Below are 24,234 nucleotides of genomic sequence, written 5' to 3'. Positions count from 1 at the left end.
ACTTTTGTTTGTACAACTTTATGAAGTGACGTGCGCCACGTGATGAATTTTGCCCAGCAAGTTTTTCATTGCACAAAGATCGGCGCTCATCATATATTTTCCCCTCACCTAACACCAAGATTATTTATTTTTTATTTTTGAAGATATAGTTTACTATCGTAGATAAAAAGAACTGCATGATGGGTCAAAAATATAACTTTATTGAGGAAAAAAATCCGATATCACAGGTATCAAAAGTGTGTGAACCTTCGCTTTCAGTATCTGCTATGACCCCCTTGTGTATCAATAATAACTGCATCTAAGCCCTTCTAGTAATTGTGGATGAGTCCTGAACATCCCCTTTAAGGAATTATAGCCCATTCCTCCATATAAAACCACTTCAGCTCTGTTATGTTGGTAGTTTCCTCCTATAATCTGCTCACTTCAGCTCCTTCCACAACAGTTCTACGAAAGACGACCGGTCCAGCGCTTTTGTTAAAACGACTCTGCCTTTATTTCAAAGCATAAAAAGTAATGTCCGTCACATAGTGCCAGAGACCTCTGTGCCCGGGAAACAGAGATCTCTGGACGATTCAGAGACCTCTGTGCCAGGGCAACAGAGACCTCTTTACAGTGTAGAGACCTCTGTGCCGGGGAAACAGTGATCTCTGGACTATACAGAGACCTCTGTGCCGGGGAAACAGACATTTGGACAGTACAAAGACCTCTGTGCTGGAGAAACAGACCTCTGGATGATTCAGAGACCTCTGTGCCGGGGAAACGGAGACCTCTGGACTGTACAAAGACCTCTTTTCCGTGGAAACAGAGACCTCTGGACTATATAGAGACCTCTGGACTGTACAGAGACCTCTTTTCTGGGGAAACTGAGACCTCTGGATGGTACAGAGACCTTTGGACACGTTTCAGGCGCATGCGCGGCTGAAACATGTCCAGAGGTCCTTATTTCCAGGCACTGTGTGATTTTACCTATTAAGCTTTGAAATAAAGACTCGTATTACGGAGAGCACCGGGTCAATCTTCTAATCATAGAAATGTTGTCATCCCATTGGTTGAAAACTTCTGACCCTATCTTCTAGTCCTAAGGCTGTGTTCACACACTGCAGCTAATAAGTGGTATATGCTTATAGTTTGTCCAATAGAGGCAAATAGAGAAAAATAGTAGAGGACCCAGGACTCTTTCCTGAGGAACCCCGACAGCGACGGGAAGATGAGAAATAGAACCTGCAAATGATTCAGTGATCGAGAAGAACCAAGAGAGAGCAGAGTCCTTCTGGCCAATAGAGCGGAGGAGGAGGTGGACATCTACCCAACAAAGAGTAGATCCCATAACAAAATAATTTCACACTTTAGCTAGAGCAGATTCCATTAAGTGTAATAACTGGATTGTAAGGGGTCGAGAAGGAAGTTATCATGGAGATATCAGATTTGGTAAGAGTAGACCAAGCGCTAAATCTACATTACATATACAGATGTATAAAGATATCAGAAGAGAGAGGTTAAGTATTTAGGTGAAAGTCAAAGGATTCCACTAGAAATTATCCAGCTGTATCAGGCACCATGACGGTCACTTGGTGCCTAATATACCGTATCTTACCCCTCGCCATAGTCACATGATAATGTTATCAGTCTATCATCTAATAGGAGACCGGCAGTGATGTGGCTCAAATAACCCCTCCTGTTGTTTTTGGTCCACGTGCTAACTAATGATATTTTCTGCGCATATAAAACATCTTGTTTTTACGATATTTCTTCCACAGCTTATGAATCAGGGGAAAGATCTGAACTATAGTAAAGCTCCAGGCATAAAGGTTAAAGGAGAAGAAGAGGAGACAGATGTGAGCAGCGATGCGCAGTATATAGATGACATTCTTACGGGGAAAAGTCTGAACTATTTTAATGCTACAGATAAAAGGGTAAAAGAAGAAGAAGAGACAGATGTGAGCAGTGATGAGCAGTATATGGAGGACATTCCTACAGGGAAAGATCTGAACTATATTAATGCTACAGACTTAAGGGCAGAAGAAGAAGAGACAGATGTGAGCAGTGATGAGCAGTATAAAGAGGACATTCCTTCAGGGAAAGATCTGACCTATATTAATGCTACAGACATAAGGAATGAAGAAGAGACAGATGTGAGCGGTGATGAGCAGTATAAGGAGGACATTCCTACAGGGAAAGATCTGAACTATATTAATGCTATAGACTTAAGGGCAGAAGATGAAGAGACAGATGTGAGCAGTGATGAGCAGTATAAGGAGGACATTCCTACAGGGAATGATCTGACCTATAACAATGATCCAGATATAAGGGAAGAAGAAGAGACAGATGTGAGCGGTGATGATCAGTATAAGGAGGACATTTATACAGGGAAAGATCTAAACTATATGAATGCTACAGACATCAGGGAAGAAGAGACAAGTGTGAGCGGTAATGAGCAGTATATGGAGGATATTCCTACAGGTAACACCCTAGGTGAGTAGTAACAATTAAATACAGTAAAGAATCACAGATCCTGTATGAAAATGTTTTTGCTCTGTGTTCTGTCAGGTTTTCAGCTATATATTCAATCAAAAATACTATTTTAATGTAGGATCACATGCTGGTACACAAATACAGCTGGAATATGGACATAAAATATGTATGTGCGCTGTGCTGCTCTGTAGCATAACTTGCTACACTATCTGGACAAATGTATTGGTCCCCAGCTATTAGCCATTGAAAGCAGGTATTTTGTTCAGTCCTATCGTCCTAGGTGTATATTATCCAGCCCCTACCAATGCAGCTGTCTCTACAAACATCTGTGAAAAAATGGGTCATTCTTAAAGCGGTAATCCGCCCCTAGACATCTTATCCAAAGGGATGGGGATAAGATGTCTGAATGCCGGGGTCCCACCGTTGGGGACCCTTGCGATCTCGGCTGTGGCACCTCAGATATCCAGTGCATGGAGCGAACTTTGCTCCGTGCCGGATGACTGGCCATGCGAAGGCTCGTGAAGTCACAGCTGGGGACCCCCGCGATCTCCGGGCCAGCCACGCCCCCTCCATTCATGTCCAATGGAGGGGGGGGGTGACGGCTACTACAGCAGTCTATAATGCGGGGTAGTCTACAGTAGGTCAATCTAAGGCCAAACAGATAGACACAATTCACAGAATACAAGTTGGCAGTCTATAAAGCAGGGTAGTCCACAGCTAAGGAGAACGACACAATCCACAGAATGCAAGGAGGCAGTCTATAAAGTGGGGTAGTCCACAGTAGGTCAATAAATGGCCAAGGAGAACGACACAATCCACAAAATACCAGGAGGCAGTCTATAAAGCGGGGTAGTCCACAGTAGGTCAATTAATGGCCACGGAGAACGACACAATCCACAGAATACAAGGAGGCAGTCTAAATAGCGGGGTAGTCCACAGAGGGTCAATCTAAGGCCAAGCAGAACGACACAATCCACAGAATACAAGGAGGCAGTCTATATAAGCGGGGTAGTCTACAGTAGGTCACTTAATGGCCAAAGCAGAACGACACAATCCACAACTGGGGGTACAGTCCACAGAGCGGTCCACTTACTTGGCACAAGGGGAAGAAACAAACCGCAGGTCTCAGGATTCAACCCCGGGTCCGAAACTCCTCACTCCAATATCCACATCCAAGTCTCTAGGCCTCCCAAGATATCAGGGTACAAATCTTACCCAGCGAGACTCCCTACTAACCATTAGATTCTCGTCTCTGGGCTAACTTCCCCGCAACTGCCTCAATCACCCCACCCCAACTTATCCCAGATACTCAAATAACCCTGTGGTGGGAAGTATCTCGGGCTCCTTCAAGATGTCCTCCCTTCGACAAGCACCCAGCCCCTGTCCAGGCATGTGGTGGTCAGCAGAAATAGTTTACATTCTTTTGGTCAAACATCTTCCTGTGTCCACCCTATATTCTGCAGATTGGCTGTCCAACCTTGACACCAGGGTATTAAAAACACGGCTGGTTTCTCCTCCAAACAGCTTCCTCAGGGTTGTGTGTGTTATTACAACTCAGCTCCATTCATTCAGTAGAACTGAGATGTAAAGGCACACGTATATACTAAGGAAAAGATTGGTTTTTAAAACCTGTTTAAAGGGGTACTCCGCGCCTAGACATCTTATCCCCTATCCAACACGATCTTGGCTGCGGCACCCCAGACGTCCAGTGAACAGAGCGTGCTTCCCTCCGTGCCGGATGACTTGCCATGCGGGGTAGAGGCAGGCTCGTGACGACACGGCCATGCCCCCTCAATGCAAGTCTATTGGACGGGGCGTGACTTCCGTCACGCCCCCTCCCATATACATGAATTGAGGGGGCGTGGCCGCAACATCATGGGCCTCCAGTGCTGCATCTAAACGAAAGCCGGGTGCAGCAGGGAGATCGCGGGGGGTCCCCAGCGATCAACTTATCCCCTATCATTTGGATAGGGGATAAGATGTCTAGGGGTGGAGTACCCCTTTAACCCCTTAAGGACTCAGCCCATTTTGGCCTTAAGGACTCAGACAATTTAATTTTTACGTTTTTATTTTTTCCTCCTCGCCTTCTAAAAATCATAACTCTTTTATATTTTCATTCACAGACTAGTATGAGGGCTTGTTTTTTGCGCGACCAGTTGTCCTTTGTAATGACATCACTCATTATATCATAAAATGTATGGCGCAACCAAAAAACACTATTTTTGTGGGGAAATTAAAACGAAAAACGCAATTTTGCTAATTTTGGAAGGTTTTGTTTTCACGCCGTACAATTTCTGGTAAAAATGACATGTGTTCTTTATTCTGAGGGTCAATACGATTAAAATGATACCCATTATTACGTACTTTTATATTATTGTTGCGCTTAAAAAAAATCACAAACTTTTTAACCAAATTAGTACGTTTATAATCCCTTTATTTTGATGACCTATAACTTTTTTATTTTTCCGTATAAGCGGCGGTATGGGGGCTCATTTTTTGCGCCATGATTTGTACTTTTTTTTGATACCACATTTGCATATAAAAAACTTTTAATACATTTTTTATAATTTTTTTTTTAATAAAATGTATTAAAAAAGTAGGAATTTTGGACTTTTTAAATTTTTTTTCGTTCACGCCGTTCACCGTACGGGATCATTAACATTTTATTTTAATAGTTCGGACATTTACGCACGCGGCGATACCAAATATGTCTATAAAAAATGTTTTTTACGCTTTTTGGGGGTAAAATAGGAAAAAACGGACGTTTTACTTTTTTATTGGGGGAGGGGATTTTTCACTTTTTTTTTACTTTTACTTTTACATTTTTTTACATTTTTTTTTACACTTGAATAGTCCCCATAGGGGACTAATCATAGCAATACCATGATTGCTAATACTGATCTGTTCTATGTATAGGACATAGAACAGATCAGTATTATCGGTCATCTCCTGCTCGGGTCTGCTCGATCACAGACCAGAGCAGGAGACGCCGGGAGCCGCACGGAGGCAGGAGAGGGGACCTCCGTGCGGCGTTATGAATGATCGGATCCCCGCAGCAGCGCTGCGGGCGATCCGATCGTTCATTTTCATCGCGAACTGCCGCAGATGCCGGGATCTGTATTGATCCCGGCACCTGAGGGGTTAATGGCGGACGCCCGCGAGATCGCGGGCGTCGGCCATTGCCGGCGGGTCCCTGGCTGCGATCAGCAGCCGGGATCAGCCGCGCATGACACGGGCATCGCTCCGATGCCCGCGGTTATGCTTAGGACGTAAATGTACGTCCTGGTGCGTTAAGTACCACCTCACCAGGACGTACATTTACATCCTGCGTCCTTAAGGGGTTAAGTCCAATTTTCAGTAATATATATCTACATATATAAGCTCTTTATATGGAACCGTATGAAAGGCATTTCTATTATTCAGATATGGTACTACCTTAATCCAATACTTTTGTGACATAGTCAAAGAAATCCTTGAGATTACTCTTACAAGGTCAGCCCCCAGTAAAGCCATGGTGGTTTGGGTCCAGCAAATTGTTGGTATTTAAGTGGTTAACTATCTTCTCCTCTACTTCCCTTCTAATGGATGGGTAACAAATTTGATAATCTGTCTTATCCTTGGCAGATGACTGTACCAGGAGATCAGAGGAAAATCTTATATCTTCATATTATAAAGCAGATGATGATATCACACAAGATACATATGAAGAACATTCCATTATCCCAGATACACTCTCAGCCCTTCACAGACAAGATCTGTCATCTGATCCTTATATACAGGTTCTACCCTCTGATCCATCAGAGCAAAATATAAGTCACAAAAGGGGCGATGAACAACAAAAATCTCACACAGAGAAGCAATTTTCATGTTCCGAATGTAGAAAATATTTTACTCAGAAATGCTATCTTAAACGACACGACAGAATTCACACAGGGGAGAAGCCATTTCCATGCCCACAATGTGGAAAATGTTTTAATCGGAAATCAAACCTTGTTGAACATCGGAAAACTCACACAGGGGAGAAGCCATTTTCATGCCAAGAATGTGGGAAATGTTTTACTTGGAAAAAAGATGTAGTTCTACATGAGAGAATTCACACAAGGGAGAAGACCTTTTCATGCTCAGAATGTGAGAAGTGTTTCATTTACAAATCAAGACTTATTGAACATCAAAAAACTCACACAGGGGAGAAGCAATTTTCATGTCCAGAATGTGGGAAATGTTTTACTACAAAATCAAAACTTGTCTTACATCATAAAACTCACACAGGGGAGAAGCCTTTCTCCTGTTCAGAATGTGTGAAATGTTTTACTCAAAAAGCAATGCTTGTTAAACATTTTAAAATTCACACAGGGGAAAATTCATTTCCATGTTCAGAATGTGGGAAATGTTTTACACAAAAAACAACACTTGTTAAACATCAGAGAGTCCACACAGGGGAGAAGCCATTTTCATGCCCAGAATGTGGAAAAAGTTTTAAGGAGAAGTCAGATCTAATTAAACATCAGAGAATTCACACAGGGGAGAAGCCATTTTCATGTTCAGAATGTGGAAAATGCTTTAGGGAGAAAACACAACTTGCTAAACATCAGAGAATCCACACAGGAGAGAAGCCATTTTCATGTTCGGAATGTGGGAAATGTTATACTCAAAAAGCAAAGCTTGTTAGACATCAGAGAAATCACACAGGGGAGAAGCCATTTCCATGCCTAGAATGTAGGAAGTGTTTTAATGAAAATTCAGATCTTATTAAACATCAGAGAATTCACACAGGGGATAAGCCATTTTCATGTTCAGAGTGTGGGAAACGTTATAATCTGAAATCAAGTCTTGTTACACATCAGAGAATTCACACAGGAGAGAAGCTTTTTATATGTCATGACTGTGGGAAATGTTTTACTGCAAACTCAAGTCTGGTTGAACATATGAGAATTCACACAGGTGAGAAACCATATTTATGTACAGAATGTGGAAAATGTTTTAACGTTAAATCAACGCTTGTTACACATCAGAGAATCCACACAGGGGAGAAGCCATATTCCTGCCCAGAATGTGGAAAGTCCTTTAACCGAAAGTCAACTTTAAATGACCATCAAAGAACCCATACAGGAAGAATATTTTCATGCTTAGAATGTGGAAAATGTTTTAACCGAGAGTCAACTCTAATTAAACATCAAAAAACTCACAAAGGTATAACATTTTCGTGACCAAAATGTAGAAAATGTTTACCCCAAAATCTCATCTTCTTAAAGGGAGACTTCAGTCAGGTTTTATAATTCAGTATCATTGGAATGCTTTGAAAATCATCAGATCTTGAAAAAGATCAGAGAATTCCCACAAGGGAGAAGACATTTTCATGCTCAGAATGTGAGAAGTGTTTAATTTACAAATCAAGACTTATTGAACGTGTTCAGAATGTGAAAAATGTTTTACTACAAAATCAAAACTTTGTCTTACATCATAAAACTCACACAGGAGAGTAGCCATTCTCCTGATAAGAATGTGTGAAATTTTTTACTCAAAAAGCAACGCTTTTAAACAACTGAAAGTTCACATGGGAGAATTACTTTTCATGTTCAGAATGTGGGAAATGTTTAACACAAAAAAAACAACAACGCTTGTTAAACAGGCTAAAATAGGTTTTATAATTCTGTTTCATTGGAAGACTGTTTACTAGAATTTTTTTTTTTTTTTTGTATTTCAGCAGTACTCTGCAATTCAGATTAGAGATAGGGGTTTAAAAGTAAAGCTTAAAAGCAAACTGTAAAAAAAAACTGTGTTCTCTACATCTTTTTCAATGCTCATGCAGCTAACACACAAATGCGTCCCCCCTACATGTTTTGCTGCCACCACAGCATCAGCAGAGGACACAGGATAACGGTCACATGCTCCCTTGCAGCCACTATATAAAATCTCAGTTTGCTATGTTCACATCACAACAATACGATAATCTATGGTTGGACCGGCCTAAATATAAGAAGGAACTGAACTATCCACATATTGTAAAATACTTTCCTGTGACAGATATATTTGTTTTTCTTAAATATTTGTTTGACTTTTATGGATTTAAAGGGGTATTCCGCTACTAGATATCTTATGGATATGCTGGGGCCCCCGTGATCTCCCGCAGCACCCGACATTCTAAACAAATGCCGGATTCCTGCGGCAGTGGTCATGACATCACAGCCGCGCCCACTCTTGACGTCACACCACACCCCCTCCATTCATGTGTATGGGAGGGGGCGTGTCTGTGACACGCCCCCTCCCATAGACATGAATGGAGGGGGCCTGGTTTGACGTTACCAGGGGAGCGTAGCAATGACAACAGGGCCTCCAGCTCCGAGTGTTCTGAACAAAATGTTCAGAATGCTGGAGCACCAGAGTACCCCTTTAAAGGGGTACTCCGGTGAAAACCTTTTTTCTTTTAAATCAACTTGTGGCAGAAAGTTAAACATATTTGTAAATTACTTCTATTAAAAAATCCTTAATCCTTCCTGTACTTATTAGCTGCTGAATACTACAGAGGAAATTCTTTTCTTTTTGGAATGCTCTCTGATGACATCACGACCACAGTTCTCTCTGCTGACGTTATAATAATAACGCTTTATTTATTGTTGTCCTTAGTGGGATTTGAACCCAAGTCCCCAGCACTGCAAGGCAGCAGTGCTAACCACTGAGCCACCATGCTGCCCTTAGCATACATCTGCTATGCACGGTTGCTAAAATGGACAGAGATGTCAGCAGAGAGCACTGTGCTCGTGATGTCATCAGTGTTCCAAAAAGAAAGGAATTTCCTCTGTAGCATTCAGCAGCTAATAAGTACTGGAAGGATTAAGATTTTTTTTAATAGAAGTAATTTACAAATATGTTTAACTTTCTGCCACCAGTTGATTTAAAAGAAAAAAGGTTTTCACCGGAGTACCCCTTTTAAATAAAAACATTTTCAGAGGTTTTATTTATGCAAGATTTTTATTGTACAAAATAAAATAAACATAAAAATCGTAAACAGAGTCTCCGGCTGTTCTTGAGGGGTTATGGAACGGGCACACAATACCAGGAGTAGTTCGTAGGGACAGAAAGAGAATATATATTCATGCATTTCGAGAAAATCCGGGTCCACCATGGGTAAGTATATCTGTAGAAAATGTAGAATTACCTAACACATTGTGCAACATTAGTGCCCACAACACGAATAACACACACACACCCATGCCACCACCCCTTCCCCTCCCCAACGCAAAGAGAAAGTAAAGACTTGTAAATACTCAGGTCACGTGTCACTAACCGAGACATCCAAAAGAATCCATAGCATCTACGTCCAACGTGTTTGTATAATAGGATCAGGATACTCAGCATTGTGCCCCTCGTACTCCTCGTGAGATGAGCTGAGGGCCTCAGCAATTGCCTCAGAGGGTACCCACCCTGGGTGCATGCGCCAGACTTTAGAAGATGGAGAGGGCCCTAGCAGGAGAGTGAGGATGAGAGTGAAGGGGTCTGAGATCCTCCTAATAGTGTAGATAACATCTCTTACTGTAGGCAGGAGATCAGAAGTGGCAAATGCCAAGAACGTTTCACATACGAGGAGTAATATGAAAGCTGAGTCTCCATCAGAAACGTCCACCTCCAAACATCCGTAAGACTCTGGGCCAAGCAACAAGGGGCAAGTGGAGATGATGCGGGATCGACATCACTGGTACGGTCCACAACTGTGTCAGGGACTGCATTAAAAGGGGTACTCTGCCCCTAGACATATTATCCCCTATCCCCTCGTGACGTCACGCACACCCTCCCTCAGTGCAAGTCTATGGGAGGGAGCGCGGTGGCTGCCACATCCCCTTCCATAGACTTGCACCGAGGGGGCATGGCTGTGGCGTCATGACCTCCGACGCTCCCTTCAAGTGTTCGGAACAAAATGTTCCGTACGCTGAGGCAGCGGAGTACCCCTTTAATTACCCCTCCCATAGACTTGCACTGAGGGGGAGTGGCGTGACGTCCAGAGAGGTGTGGCCGGGAATCAGCTGGGCGCCGGCCAGTATGCTTGCCATCTCTGTATGAGCTGGCTCGTCCTTAGACGGCAACTGGTTAACACTAACGCATACGGTAACTAAAGTGCAGTCATGTACCCTAAACTAACTCCTAAAATGGGACCAACCAGCTAGCCCAAACATTATAAAACCTATTCTAGCCAACCCCCCCCCCCCCCCGGCTCAAACAGGTAGCTATCAAACCAATTGGCCCAGACCCCCAACCCCCAAGGATCAGGAGTGGAAAAAAAGGGAGGTCAGGCCTTTTGTCTAGGTTTAAATAAACCAGAGAGATATGAGTTGTCTTATTGCCTCTTGCAGCCATCTTTAGATGTGTTCTAAGCAAATTCACGCAAAGCTTAAAAGGGGTACTCCGCTGCTCAGCATTTGGAACAAACTGTTCCAAACGCTGGAGCCGGCGCCTGGGGCTTGTGACATCATAGCCCTGCCCCCTCTATGCAAGTCTATAAGAGGGGGCGTGACGGCTGTCACGCCCCCTCCCATAAACTTGCATTGAGGGGGGCAGGGCATGATGTCATGAGGGGGTGGCGGGCTATGACATCACGAGCTCCCGGCACCGACTCCAGTGTTCGGAACAGTTTATTCTAAACGCTGAGCAGCGGAGTACCCCTTTAACTCTTTTCTGTGTATTTTTTGTATTTTCTCCCTGTCTTCTAGTTAGTGAGATGTATGTGGACACATTCCACCACAGTGGGAGAGATTTCGCAAAACCTGTTCAGGGGAAAAGTTGCCCATAGCAACCAATCAGATCACTGCTTTCATTTTGCAGAGGCCTTGTTAATAATGAAAGAAGCGATCTGATTGGTTGCTTTGGGCAACTTTTCCCCGGAACAGGTTTTGATATATCTCCCCCAGTATGTCTGAGATAAGGCCTAGAAAGGCGAAAGAGTCCATGTAATGTTGTAGGGATATATATATATATATATATATATATATATATACACAAATAACATGTGAGTTGTTAGCACAAAAACACGTGTACATGTATGTATATTATATGTACGTAGGAGATTTATCAAAAAAAGTTGTCCAGTTGCCCATAGCAACCAATCAGCTTGCTTCTTACATTCTTAACAAGGCCTATGAAAAATGAAAGAAGTGATCTGATTGGTTGCTATGGGCAACTTTGCCTCTGCACATGTTTTGATAAATCTCCCCCATATACATGGGTATATGGATAGCACTAATATAACAATATATTGTAGTAGTGAGTGTGCTGCACATTCAACCTTGACTTGTAAGGTAGCACAATACAGTGATCCCTCAACATACCATGGTAATTCGTTCCAAATGAACCATCGTTACTTGAATCCATCGTATGTTGAGGGATCCGTGCAATAGTAATACAGAATAGAAAGTTATACTCACGTGTCCCCGCCGCTCCGGACCGTCACCGCTGCCCTGGATCGTCGCTGCCATCACGTCCCCCGCGGGGGGGGGCCTCGCTGCTCCGGACAGTCACCGCTGGCCAGGATCGTCGCTCTCCATGGCCGTCATCAGGCCGCTATGCACGCCGCTCCTATTGGATGACGGGACGGTGATGACGATGAAAGAGAGCAACGGCCATGCAGAGGAGCCCGAAGGACGGTCCGGAACGTCGGGGACAGGTGAGTGATCATCACCGGATCACACGGGGCACCTTAAACGGCTATCCGGTGGCAGCTGAAGCAGTCTGCGCTGTCGTATAGCCGTTTATACGATGGCCATTACATACAAAAGCATTGTATGTTGATGCTGCCTTCAATATGCAATGGCCTCTGAGAGGCCATCGTATGTTGAAATTATCATATGTCGGGGCCATTGTAGGTCGGGGGATCACTGTAGTGTGTTTTTTTTTATTGTTTGGTAGAAAGGGTACAAAACATGTTTGTCTTATTCTATGGGTCCTGGCCAGAAACATCCTTCATAATCAGACATTAGCTATAAACAAAATGTGTTAAAGGGGTATTCCGGCCATAGACATCTTATCACCCCCCCCCCCCCATTCATGTCTATGGGAAAGGGCGTGACGGCCATTACTCCCCCTCCCATAGACATGAATGGAGGGGGTGTGGCGTGATGTCACGTCTCCAGTCCCGTAAAGACAGAGGTTTCCGAGACTGGAGCAGCAGCCCAGCATAGAATGCCGGGTGCTGCACGGAGATCGCGGGAGGTACCAGCAGCAAACCCCCGTGGTCAGACATCTTAGCGGAGGCCACATTCCTCCTTATTGATCCATAAATTTCAAATATCAAAAATGGTAAGCTTTTAGGTCTTAAAAGGCACCCTTGGACGATTTCTTTATTCCCACCCGGGTTTTAATAGTAGGCATCAAGATAATCAGATCTGTAATCAGATTGAAGACACAGGATCGAGCGTCTTAACTTCTTCTTAAAGGGGTACTCCCCTGGAAAACATTTTTTTTACATCAATTAGTGCCAGAAAGTTAACAGATTTGTAAATCACTTCTATTTAAATATCTTAATCCTTCCATTACTTATCAGCTGCTATATGCTCCACAAAGGAAGTTCTTTTATTTTTGAATTTCCTTTCTGTCTGACCACAGTACTCTGTACTGACACCTCTGTCCATTTTAGGAACTGTCCAGAGCAGGAGAGGTTTGCACCTACTCTGGACAGTTCCTAAAATGGACAGAGGTGTCAGCAGAGAGCACTGTGGTCAGGCAGAAAATAAATTCAAAAAGAAAAGAACTTCCTGTGGAGCATACAGCAGCTGATAAGTACTGGAAGGATTAAGATTTTTAAATAGAAGTAACCTACAAATCTGTTTAACTTTATAGCACCAGTTGATAAAAAAAAATATGCTTTCCAGCAGAGTACCCCTTTTAAAGGAGAAATATTCTCCATAATCCTAAAAGCTACCTGAGGGATGAGGCCATGAAGAGCCATGGAAAAGTCCTTTTAAAATGCAGCCCTATATGTGATATGACTGCACAGTAACAAGGCAATGGATTCCTATGACTACTCCTTCCCTGAGTGTAGAAGTTATATCGCAAATATATCGGGTAACGTAAAAATGTTTCTTATTTGATTAAGATAATTTTCAAATGTTGATCAATAAGAATGGTGAATAGAGATTTTCTGTTATCTCCAGGTTGAGATTGTAAAGTTCTAGCTTATGGATCACTTCTCCTTCTTCTGCAGAGAACAGGGAGTGTTCTATCCATATCAGTGCATTCACATTATGCATATAGTTTAGTCTATGATAAATCCGCCAGATAATTGATATAAATAATATTCCCATAAGAAACAATTCAAATATCAGAATCAAAACATGTTATATGTTGTACATCATGGCAAAACATTAACCATTCTAATATACTTCTTCAAAATGTTATGAGCTTTTATCATGGCTCTAAAATAAAAAAAAACACACCACAAGGGGTCCCCATACCATCCAGAACATAATCCTGTCCGGCTGCAGCATCATCTTTGTCCCAGCTGAAGCAGAGGCTGAGACAAAGTCTAGAAAGTGAGGCCAGGACTAGCACTCCTCCGTGTTCACTCCTGTCCTATCAGAGAGGAAGAGGTTACAGATCAGCCTGCAGTGATTGGATGAAGAGACAGCACAGCAGACTTTGGGAGGAAGTGAATGCATGGTGATGGGGGGGGGGGGGCTCAGTGCTTGCCTCAGACACGCCCCCTCCTGAGCAGTGGATGTCAGAATGATTGAGCAGCAGAACAGAGGGATTTGTGAGCCAAATACAGAAGCTAGGCACATAAAAAAAGACACGTAAAGCATCTGCATGACCTAGTGAGTAACATATAGAAGTATTATTTTTTTTTTTCTGAGAGAGAGAGAGAGAGAGAGAGAGAGAGAGAGAGAGAGAGAGAGAGAGAGAGAGAGAGAGAGAGAGAGAGAGAGAGAGAGAGAGAGAGAGAGAGAGAGAGAGAGAGAGAGGGAGAGAGAGGGGGGGAGGGAGAGAGAGGGGGGGAGGGAGAGAGGGGGGGAGGGAGAGAGGGGGGGAGGGAGAGAGGGGGGGGAGGGAGAGAGGGGGGGAGGGAGAGAGGGGGGGAGGGAGAGAGAGGGGGAGGGAGAGAGAGGGGGAGGGAGAGAGAGGGGGAGGGAGAGAGAGGGGGAGGGAGAGAGAGGGGGGAGGGGGGGGAGAGGGGGAGGAGAGAGGGAGAGAGAGAGAGAGAGAGAGAGACTTTATACATCCATATATATAATATAGTATATTGTGTTATGTGTAATGATATCTCATTTTGGATGTTTTTATTGATTATATGGTATTTTATTTACTTTACTTTATGTTAATTAAAATATCTTTCAATATAACATAAAATTAAAAAAGGCATGTTGAGCTCTTTTTGTTTGTTTCACAACATTTGGAAAAGCTGATGAAATCCTGGGAGAATATAGTGCGGTCAGATGAGCGAAGAATTTAATGGATTGGCGCCATAATACACACCATATTTGGAGGAGAAATGTCCCCGCACATCACCCTAAAAACACCAATAGTGAAGTCTGGAGATGGGAACATTATGGGGAGGGGGCGGCTTTTCAGCAAATGGTTCTGACAAACTTTACATAATTGATGGAAGATGAATGAGCAAATTTACAGAAACATTCTTGACAAGAATCTGCGGTCATCTACCAGGATGATGATGAGATGAGGGCGGACATTTCAGGAGGACAATGATCCCAAACACACAACCAAGGAAACTCTACAATGGTTTCACAGAAAGAAATAAAGCTGCTAAAATTGCCCGGACGATCACATGACTATATCCTATTGAAAATCTATGAAAAGAACTAAAGATCATAATTCATAGAAGAGGCCCGCAGAACCTTCAGGATTTGTAGACTGTTTGTGTAGAAGAATGGGCCGAAATCCCCCCATAGCAATGCATGTGATAGTTTCTTCATACAGGAGGCACCTTAAAGCGGTCATCACTAACAAAAGTATTTTCTACAAAGTATTAAATAAATATCAGGAAGCGTGTTCAATATTTTTTCCCTGTGTCATTTAACATTATTACACAGAACTTAATTCCTGATCCTATTTGTTTTGGTTTCTCTGTATGTATAGATTACTTGAGTTGTTACCAACATCTGGTGAACAATTCACGTCAATAGCACCTTTTTACAGATTTACTGTGTACGCATATAGCTCAGCTACATGCACATTACACATATACAGCTCTACTGTGTACACATACAGCTCAGCTACATGCACATTACACATATACAGCACTACTGTGTACACATACAGCTCAGCTACATGTACATTACACATATACAGCTCTACTGTGTACACATACAGCTCAGCTACATGTACATTACACATATACAGCTCTACTGTGTACACATACAGCTCAGCTACATGTACATTACACATATACAGCTCTACTGTGTACACATACAGCTCAGCTACATGTACATTACACATATACAGCTCTACTGTGTACACATACAGCTCAGCTACATGCACATTACACATATACAGCTCTACTGTGAACACATACAGCTCAGCTACATGCACATTACACATATACAGCTCTACTGTGTACACATACAGCTCAGCTACATGTACATTACACATATACAGCTCTACTGTGTACACATACAGCTCAGCTACATGTACATTACACATATACAGCTCTACTGTGTACACATACAGCTCAGCTACATGCACATTACACATATACAGCTCTACTGTGTACACATACAGCCCAGCTACATGCACATTACACATATACAGCTCTAATGTGTACACATACAGCTCAGCTACATGTACATTACACATATACAGCTCTACTGTGTACACATACAGCTCAGCTACATGTACATTACACATATACAGCACTACTGTGTACACATACAGCTCAGCTACATGTACATTACATATACAGCTCTACTGTGTACACATACAGCTCAGCTACATGCACATTACACACATACAGCTCTACTGTGTACACATACAGCTCAGCTACATGCACATTACACATATACAGCTCTACTGTGTACACATACAGCTCAGCTACATGTACATTACACATATACAGCTCTACTGTGTACACATACAGCTCAGCTACATGTACATTACACATATACAGCTCTACTGTGTACACATACAGCTCAGCTACATGTACATTACACATATACAGCTCTACTGTGTACACATACAGCTCAGCTACATGTACATTACACATATACAGCTCTACTGTGTACACATACAGCTCAGCTACATGTACATTACACATATACAGCACTACTGTGTACACATACAGCTCAGCTACATGTACATTACATATACAGCTCTACTGTGTACACATACAGCTCAGCTACATGCACATTACACACATACAGCTCTACTGTGTACACATACAGCTCAGCTACATGCACATTACACATATACAGCTCTACTGTGTACACATACAGCTCAGCTACATGTACATTACACATATACAGCTCTACTGTGTACACATACAGCTCAGCTACATGCACATTACACATATACAGCACTACTGTGTACACATACAGTTCAGCTACATGTACATTACACATATACAGCTCTACTGTGTACACATACAGCTCAGCTACATGTACATTACACATATACAGCTCTACTGTGTACACATACAGCTCAGCTACATGCACATTACACATATACAGCACTACTGTGTACACATACAGTTCAGCTACATGTACATTACACATATACAGCTCTACTGTGTACACATACAGCTCAGCTACATGCACATTACACATATACAGCTCTACTGTGTACACATACAGCTGTACTGTGTACACATACAGCTCAGCTACATGCACATTACACATATACAGCTCTACTGTGTACACATACAGCTCAGCTACATGCACATTACACATATACAGCTCTACTGTGTACACATACAGCTCAGCTACATGTACATTACACATATACAGCACTACTGTGTACACATACAGCTCAGCTACATGTACATTACACATATACAGCACTACTGTGTACACATACAGCTCAGCTACATGTACATTACACATATACAGCTCTACTGTGTACACATACAGCTCAGCTACATGTACATTACACACATACATCTCTACTGTGTACACATACAGCTCAGCTACATGCACATTACACATATACAGCTCTACTGTGTACACATACAGCTCAGCTACATGCACATTACACATATACAGCTCTACTGTGTACACATACAGCTCAGCTACATGTACATTACACATATACAGCTCTACTGTGTACACATACAGCTCAGCTACATGCACATTACACATATACAGCACTACTGTGTACACATACAGCTCAGCTACATGTACATTACACATATACAGCTCTACTGTGTACACATACAGCTCAGCTACATGTACATTACACATATACAGCACTACTGTGTACACATACAGCTCAGCTACATGTACATTACACATATACAGCTCTACTGTGTACACATACAGCTCAGCTACATGCACATTACACATATACAGCTCTACTGTGTACACATACAGCTCAGCTACATGTACATTACACATATACAGCTCTACTGTGTACACATACAGCTCAGCTACATGCACATTACACATATACAGCTCTACTGTGTACACATACTGCTCAGCTACATGTACATTACACATATACAGCTCTACTGTGTACACATACAGCTCAGCTACATGCACATTACACATATACAGCTCTACTGTGTACACATACAGCTCAGCTACATGTACATTACACATATACAGCTCTACTGTGTACACATACAGCTCAGCTACATGTACATTACACATATACAGCTCTACTGTGTACACACACAGCTCAGCTACATGCACATTACACACAGCTCTGCTGCAGACATATATAACACACACATACACAGCTCTGCACCACGCACATCACACACACACACAGCTCTGCTGCATACACATAACTTCAGCTCATCCAGCAGCGATCACAACCAGCACAGCAGAGTCCTGCATACACTGAGCAGATGAGCCTAGAGCAGCAGCCCCTGATCATGTGACTCCTCCTCCTCCATGTGACTGATCACATGACTGTGACATCATGGCAGGTGGTGTAAGCACAGGGTAAGTACCCGGCTCTGTACAGTCTGCGGGTGGAGGTATGTAGTGTGAGGTCATCAGGAGGGGACAGCACATTAACCCCTTCAGGACTCGGGATGTGTCTGGGTGGCTTCTCCCCTTATACTCCAGTGTCTCCCTATCTGGGTGTAGAATCCTTCTATCAGTGATAAAGACCAATGACAGCTCCTCAGCAGATTGTGGTGAGTTGCTATATATATATATATATATATATATATATATATATATATATTGCTCTGTACAGTTGGATTGTATATACTATTGGTCGTTTAGTGGGGGTTATCGCTCCTGGAATATGAGGTTCAGAGGTTGCAGTCCCCTGTGAATCTTTTGTTGCTCCTGACGTGTCAGGATTGGGGTGTTGTGTGACCCAATAAAATAACTTTTGGGTACAGGTGGGTATGAGGTTGTTGCGGGGGGTGACAGCCTATACAGCGGGTCCTGCAAACCTCTGAAATGGCTTAATTGGGGTAATGGGGGGTGGGGGTACTATTTCTAAAAGCTGTGACAAAATGTCGCGGGAGTGGGTGGGATTGGACACACACCTTGCGGGAGTCTGCTCAAGAAAACAGTGCGTGCAGGGTTCTACCAGGGTGCCTGCAGCTGTTTCCAAACTACAACTCTCATCAAGCCTGGACAGTCTTTGACTGTCTGAGCATGCTGGGAGTTGTAGTTTTGACACATCTGGAGGCACCCTGGTTGGGAAACACAGGTATATCCAGATCAGTAGAGAGGTGTCAGGACCTGGGAGCACCCATGGACCCGCCCTAATGACTACAGTGATCCCTCAACTTACAATGGCCTCAACATACAATGGTCTTTTCTGGACCATTGTAACTTGAAATCAGACTCAGCACACAATGCTATGGAAAGTCCAGATGTGTGAAACGTGTCACAACTGGAGGAACTGACCAATCAGCAATTGGCATTTTGCTGGTAAATCACCTCTATTACTGAAGTACAAGCACTGAATGCCTGTCTGGTAGCGCCCCCTACAGTACAGGGAGGTATTACATGTTCTGTACTCTTTACCTGTATTACTGAAGTGTATGCACTGACTGGTGTCTGGTAGCGCCCCCTACAGTACAGGGAGGTATTACATGTTCTGTACTCTTTACCTGTATTACTGAAGTGTATGTACTGACTGGTGTCTGGTAGCGCCCCCTACAGTACAGGGAGGTATTACATGTTCTGTACTCTTTACCTGTATTACTGAAGTACAAGCACTGAATGCCTGTCTGGTAGCGCCCCTACAGTACAGGGAGGTATTACATGTTTTGTACTACTCTTTACCTGTATTACTGAAGTGCATGCACTGACTGGTGTCTGGTAGCGCCCCCTACAGTACAGGGAGGTATTACATGTTCTGTACTACTCTTTACCTGTATTACTGAAGTGTATGCACCGACTGGTGTCTGGTAGTGCCCCCTACAGTACAGGGAGGTATTACATGTTCTGTACTACTCTTTACCTGTATTACTGAAGTGTATGCACTGACTGGTGTCTGGTAGCGCCCCCTACAGTACAGGGAGGTATTACATGTTCTGTACTCTTTACCTGTATTACTGAAGTGCATGCACTGACTGGTGTCTGGTAGCGCCCCCTACAGTTCAGGGAGGTATTACATGTTCTGTACTACTCTTTACCTGTATTACTGAAGTGTATGCACTGACTGGTGTCTGGTAGTGCCCCCTACAGTACAGGGAGGTATTACATGTTCTGTACTCTTTACCTGTATTACTGAAGTGCATGCACTGACTGGTGTCTGGTAGCGCCCCCTACACTACAGGGAGGTATTACATGTTCTGTACTACTCTTTACCTGTATTACTGAAGTGCATGCACTGACTGGTGTCTGGTAGCGCCCCCTACAGTACAGGGAGGTATTACATGTTCTGTACTCTTTACCTGTATTCCTGAAGTGCATGTACTGACTGGTGTCTGGTAGCGCCCCCTACAGTACAGGGAGGTATAACATGTTCTGTACTCTTTACCTGTATTAGTGAAATGTATGCACTGACTGGTGTCTGGTAGCGCCCCCTACAGTACAGGGAGGTATTACATATTCTGTACTCCTTACCTGTGCCAGGCTTAGCTGCTCCTTTTGGACACCAAGTAAGGGCGGCTCCATTTGGGACACTGTGTACTGTATAGGACCCTGAAGAATCTCCTGTCCTCTACATAAACCATTGTTTCCCAACCAGGGTGCCTCCAGCTGTTGCAAAACTACAACTACCAGCATGCCCGGACAGCCAACGGCTGTCCGGGCATGCTGGGAGTTGTAGTTTTGCAACAGCTGGAGTCACCCTGGTTGGGAAACACTGAAATAGACAGTGATTACAGCTCCCAGCAGCTCTTTCTTACTTTTATATGTAAGGATTTGCTTTATCTATATTAGTTATCTACTTATTGTTGTTTAATTCTCACTTTTTTCCTATTTTTGGATGACATTTTGGTGCCTTCAGAACCAATTACCAGGTTTCCATAGAGTTATGGTCTCAACATACAATGGTTTCAACATACAATGGTCGTCCTGGAACCGATTAATATTGTAACTTGAGGGATCACTGTATTTAAAGGGGTACTCCCGTGCCCCATCATGTTCAGAAGGCTTGAAGCAACGGTCGTGACGTCACGGCCACGCCCCCTCCATTGATTTCTATGGGAGGGGGCGTGGCCGTGACGTCGCGATCGCTGCTCCAAGCCTTATAAACAGGATGTTCAGAAGGCTGGGGTACGGGAGTACCCCCTTTTAAAGTACAATTCCTTGGAAATACTGAATGTATCGGGGTAATGCATTGTAGGCCACATTCAGGAGAGAGATGGGGCGGCACTTTTTTAAAATCCTCTCTCTTTTCCTTCCTTTATACAAGATGGCGACAATTCCCTCCCTGATCGACATAGACATTCTGTACAGCTCCAACAGGTCCGGGGCAATGAGATCCAACAGGACTACATAGAGCTCTGCCGGTAGACCGTCACCACCCCAGGTCCTGCCGGGCCTAAGGGAATTAGCGGTGTAGTCCACCATCAGGGGAGCGTCAATATTTTTACCTAGAAGATCAAGGATGTTATTGATGCTGGACAGGAACTCATCGGCAGCATCTTGATGGGTGGTCTTGGGGGAGTAGAGGTCACTGTATTAATCTCCGACGACTCCGATTACTTTCTCTGTCCTCGATGCAATGTTTCCGGTCGCCTCTCGCAGCCAAGTGAGAGGCGTATGGCGGGCGTGGAGCTGCCTGAAAAAGAAAGAGTTAAATGGGCACTCTTATTAAAACGAATTTTTGCTATAGCGCTCCTTATGGTAAATAAAAAAATCTTTCTAATGTACTTTGTATTAAAAAAAAAGAAGTTTTATTTGTGTTTAAAAAAGCTGCCACTAGGTGTCTCCCTACTTGTCCAGAGCACATTTCCCCCATCTCTTGCACAGACTTTGGACTCCTGCTGACCTGGCAGAAGTCCAAAATCAGGAAATGCTGAGGTGGGGTGTGTGCAGCCTTAGCCAAATCATAGCTCATCTCACACTGAACTGCTCTGGGCTGTGTGTAGCAGAGTGAGGGAGGAAGTTCTCCCCTGTACGGCTTCAGATGATGTCACGCCTCCTTCCCAGTATGTGAATCTGACTGAGACTGAGCAGAAAGTACAGAGCGATATCAAGGTAGAAAACTAACAAATAATAAAAATAAAGGCAGGGGGTGGTTTATTATGATGGGGGCAGTGACCTTGTGCCGTCACGCCCCCTCCCATAGACATGAATGGAGGTGTCGTAGCATGATGGCTCAAGGGGGGTGGCGTGATGTCAGGTCTTCAGTCCCGAAAACAAAGATAGGACTGCTCTGCGAGCCATGGGGGTTACTCCAGCTGTAGTTAACAAAGTGAGCCCCCATGGGACCCACAGCATCCCGCATGGACACCTGTCACTATCTCAATGAGCAGTTTTGAGGAGGAGTCGGGAGCTTTTCTAACAGAGAAGCGCCCATCTTCCTCGATGATGTTGACGTCCCCACCCAACACTATATGGCCCTGATTGTTATATTGTCTCATCTTCTCTACATTCAGGCTCCTACATTAAAGAATTTTCTACAGGTGTATGAGAGAATTCTCCTGAATGAGTGCTCAACGATGGAGAGAGACAGGAACAAGATGGCCGACAGGATAATAAACCTCACCCTACAGATACTCTTCCGGCTTACTGGAGAGGTGAGGGATTCTGGGAGTGATGTCACATGACCTCATTCTTATCTATGTAATAACAGATGGATATGACTGGAGAGGTGAGGGATTCTGGGAGTGATGTCACATGACCTCATTCTTATCTATGTAATAACAGATGGATATGACTGGAGAGGTGAGGGATTCTGGGAGTAATGTCACATAACCTCATTCTTATCTATGTCATAACAGATGGATATGACTGGAGAGGTGAGGGATTCTGGGAGTGATGTCACATGACCTCATTCTTATCTATGTAATTACAGATGGATATGACTGGAGAGGTGAGGGATTCTGGGAGTGATGTCACATGACCTCATTCTTATCTATGTAATAGATGGATATTACTGGAGAGGTGAGGGATTCTGGGAGTGATGTCACATGACCTCATTCTTATCTATGTAATTACAGATGGATATGACTGGAGAGGTGAGGGATTCTGGGAATAATGTCACATGACCTCATTCTTATCTATGTCATAACAGATGGATATGACTGGAGAGGTGAGGGATTCTGGGAGTGATGTCACATGACCTCATTCTTATCTATGTAATAACAGATGGATATGACTGGAGAGGTGAGGGATTCTGGGAGTGATGTCACATGACCTCATTCTTATCTATGTAATAGATGGATATTACTGGAGAGGTGAGGGATTCTGGGAGTGATGTCACATGACCTCATTCTTATCTATGTAATAACAGATGGATATGACTGGAGAGGTGAGGGATTCTGGGAGTAATGTCACATGACCTCATTCTTATCTATGTAATTACAGATGGATATGACTGGAGAGGTGAGGGATTCTGGGAGTAATGTCACATGACCTCATTCTTATCTATGTAATTACAGATGGATATGACTGGAGAGGTGAGGGATTCTGGGAGTAATGTCACATGACCTCATTCTTATCTATGTAATTACAGATGGATATGACTGGAGAGGTGAGGGATTCTGGGAGTGATGTCACATGACCTCATTCTTATCTATGTAATAACAGATGGATATGACTGGAGAGGTGAGGGATTCTGGAAATGTATGTAGTGATATTAATGTGTCTCTCCATACACAGGATTACACAGTAGTTAAGAAGGCCCCTGTGTGTGAAGGATGGGGAAGAACCCTGAGCCCAATCCTGGGGCCCCCACCTCACTCCCTGATACATGAGGAAATGGATGAACAGAAGATTCTAGAACTGATCAACAAGATGATGGAGCTGCTGACTGGAGAGGTGACCCTGCTGGGAATGCTGGGACATTATACAGTAATGGAGGGGTCTGGTGATGACTGGAGAGGTGACACTGCTGGGACATTATACAGTAATGGAGGGGTCTGGTGATGACTGGAGAGGTGACACTGCTGGGACATTATACAGTAATGGAGGGGTCTGGTGATGACTGGAGAGGTGACACTGCTGGGAATGCTGGGACATTATA

The 24,234-nt window shown here is 43.5% G+C and overlaps 2 protein-coding genes across 2 annotated transcripts in view; both read left to right on the top strand.

Moving 5' to 3' along the window:
• Positions 1–24,234, top strand: part of LOC130293878 (uncharacterized) — a 46,576-nt gene that overhangs the window by 4,674 nt on the left and 17,668 nt on the right. Inside the window, exons 5-10 of the mRNA XM_056543127.1 lie at positions 1,758–2,472; positions 6,097–7,662; positions 7,783–7,889; positions 21,642–21,890; positions 22,646–22,786; positions 23,871–24,029. Coding sequence (XP_056399102.1) covers positions 1,758–2,472; positions 6,097–7,662; positions 7,783–7,889; positions 21,642–21,890; positions 22,646–22,786; positions 23,871–24,029 — 2,937 coding nt within the window. The remainder of the gene's footprint in view (positions 1–1,757; positions 2,473–6,096; positions 7,663–7,782; positions 7,890–21,641; positions 21,891–22,645; positions 22,787–23,870; positions 24,030–24,234) is intronic.
• Positions 18,585–24,234, top strand: part of LOC130293390 (oocyte zinc finger protein XlCOF7.1-like) — a 145,096-nt gene continuing 139,446 nt past the window's right edge. Inside the window, exon 1 of the mRNA XM_056542053.1 lies at positions 18,585–18,766. The gene's annotated coding sequence lies outside the window, so the exon portion shown is untranslated. The remainder of the gene's footprint in view (positions 18,767–24,234) is intronic.

This window comes from Hyla sarda, chromosome 1, assembly GCF_029499605.1.
Source record: "Hyla sarda isolate aHylSar1 chromosome 1, aHylSar1.hap1, whole genome shotgun sequence".
In the NCBI taxonomy this organism is placed as follows: domain Eukaryota; kingdom Metazoa; phylum Chordata; class Amphibia; order Anura; family Hylidae; genus Hyla; species Hyla sarda.
Note: the sequence above shows the minus strand (reverse complement) of the source record. Positions and strands in the feature narration are given on the sequence as shown.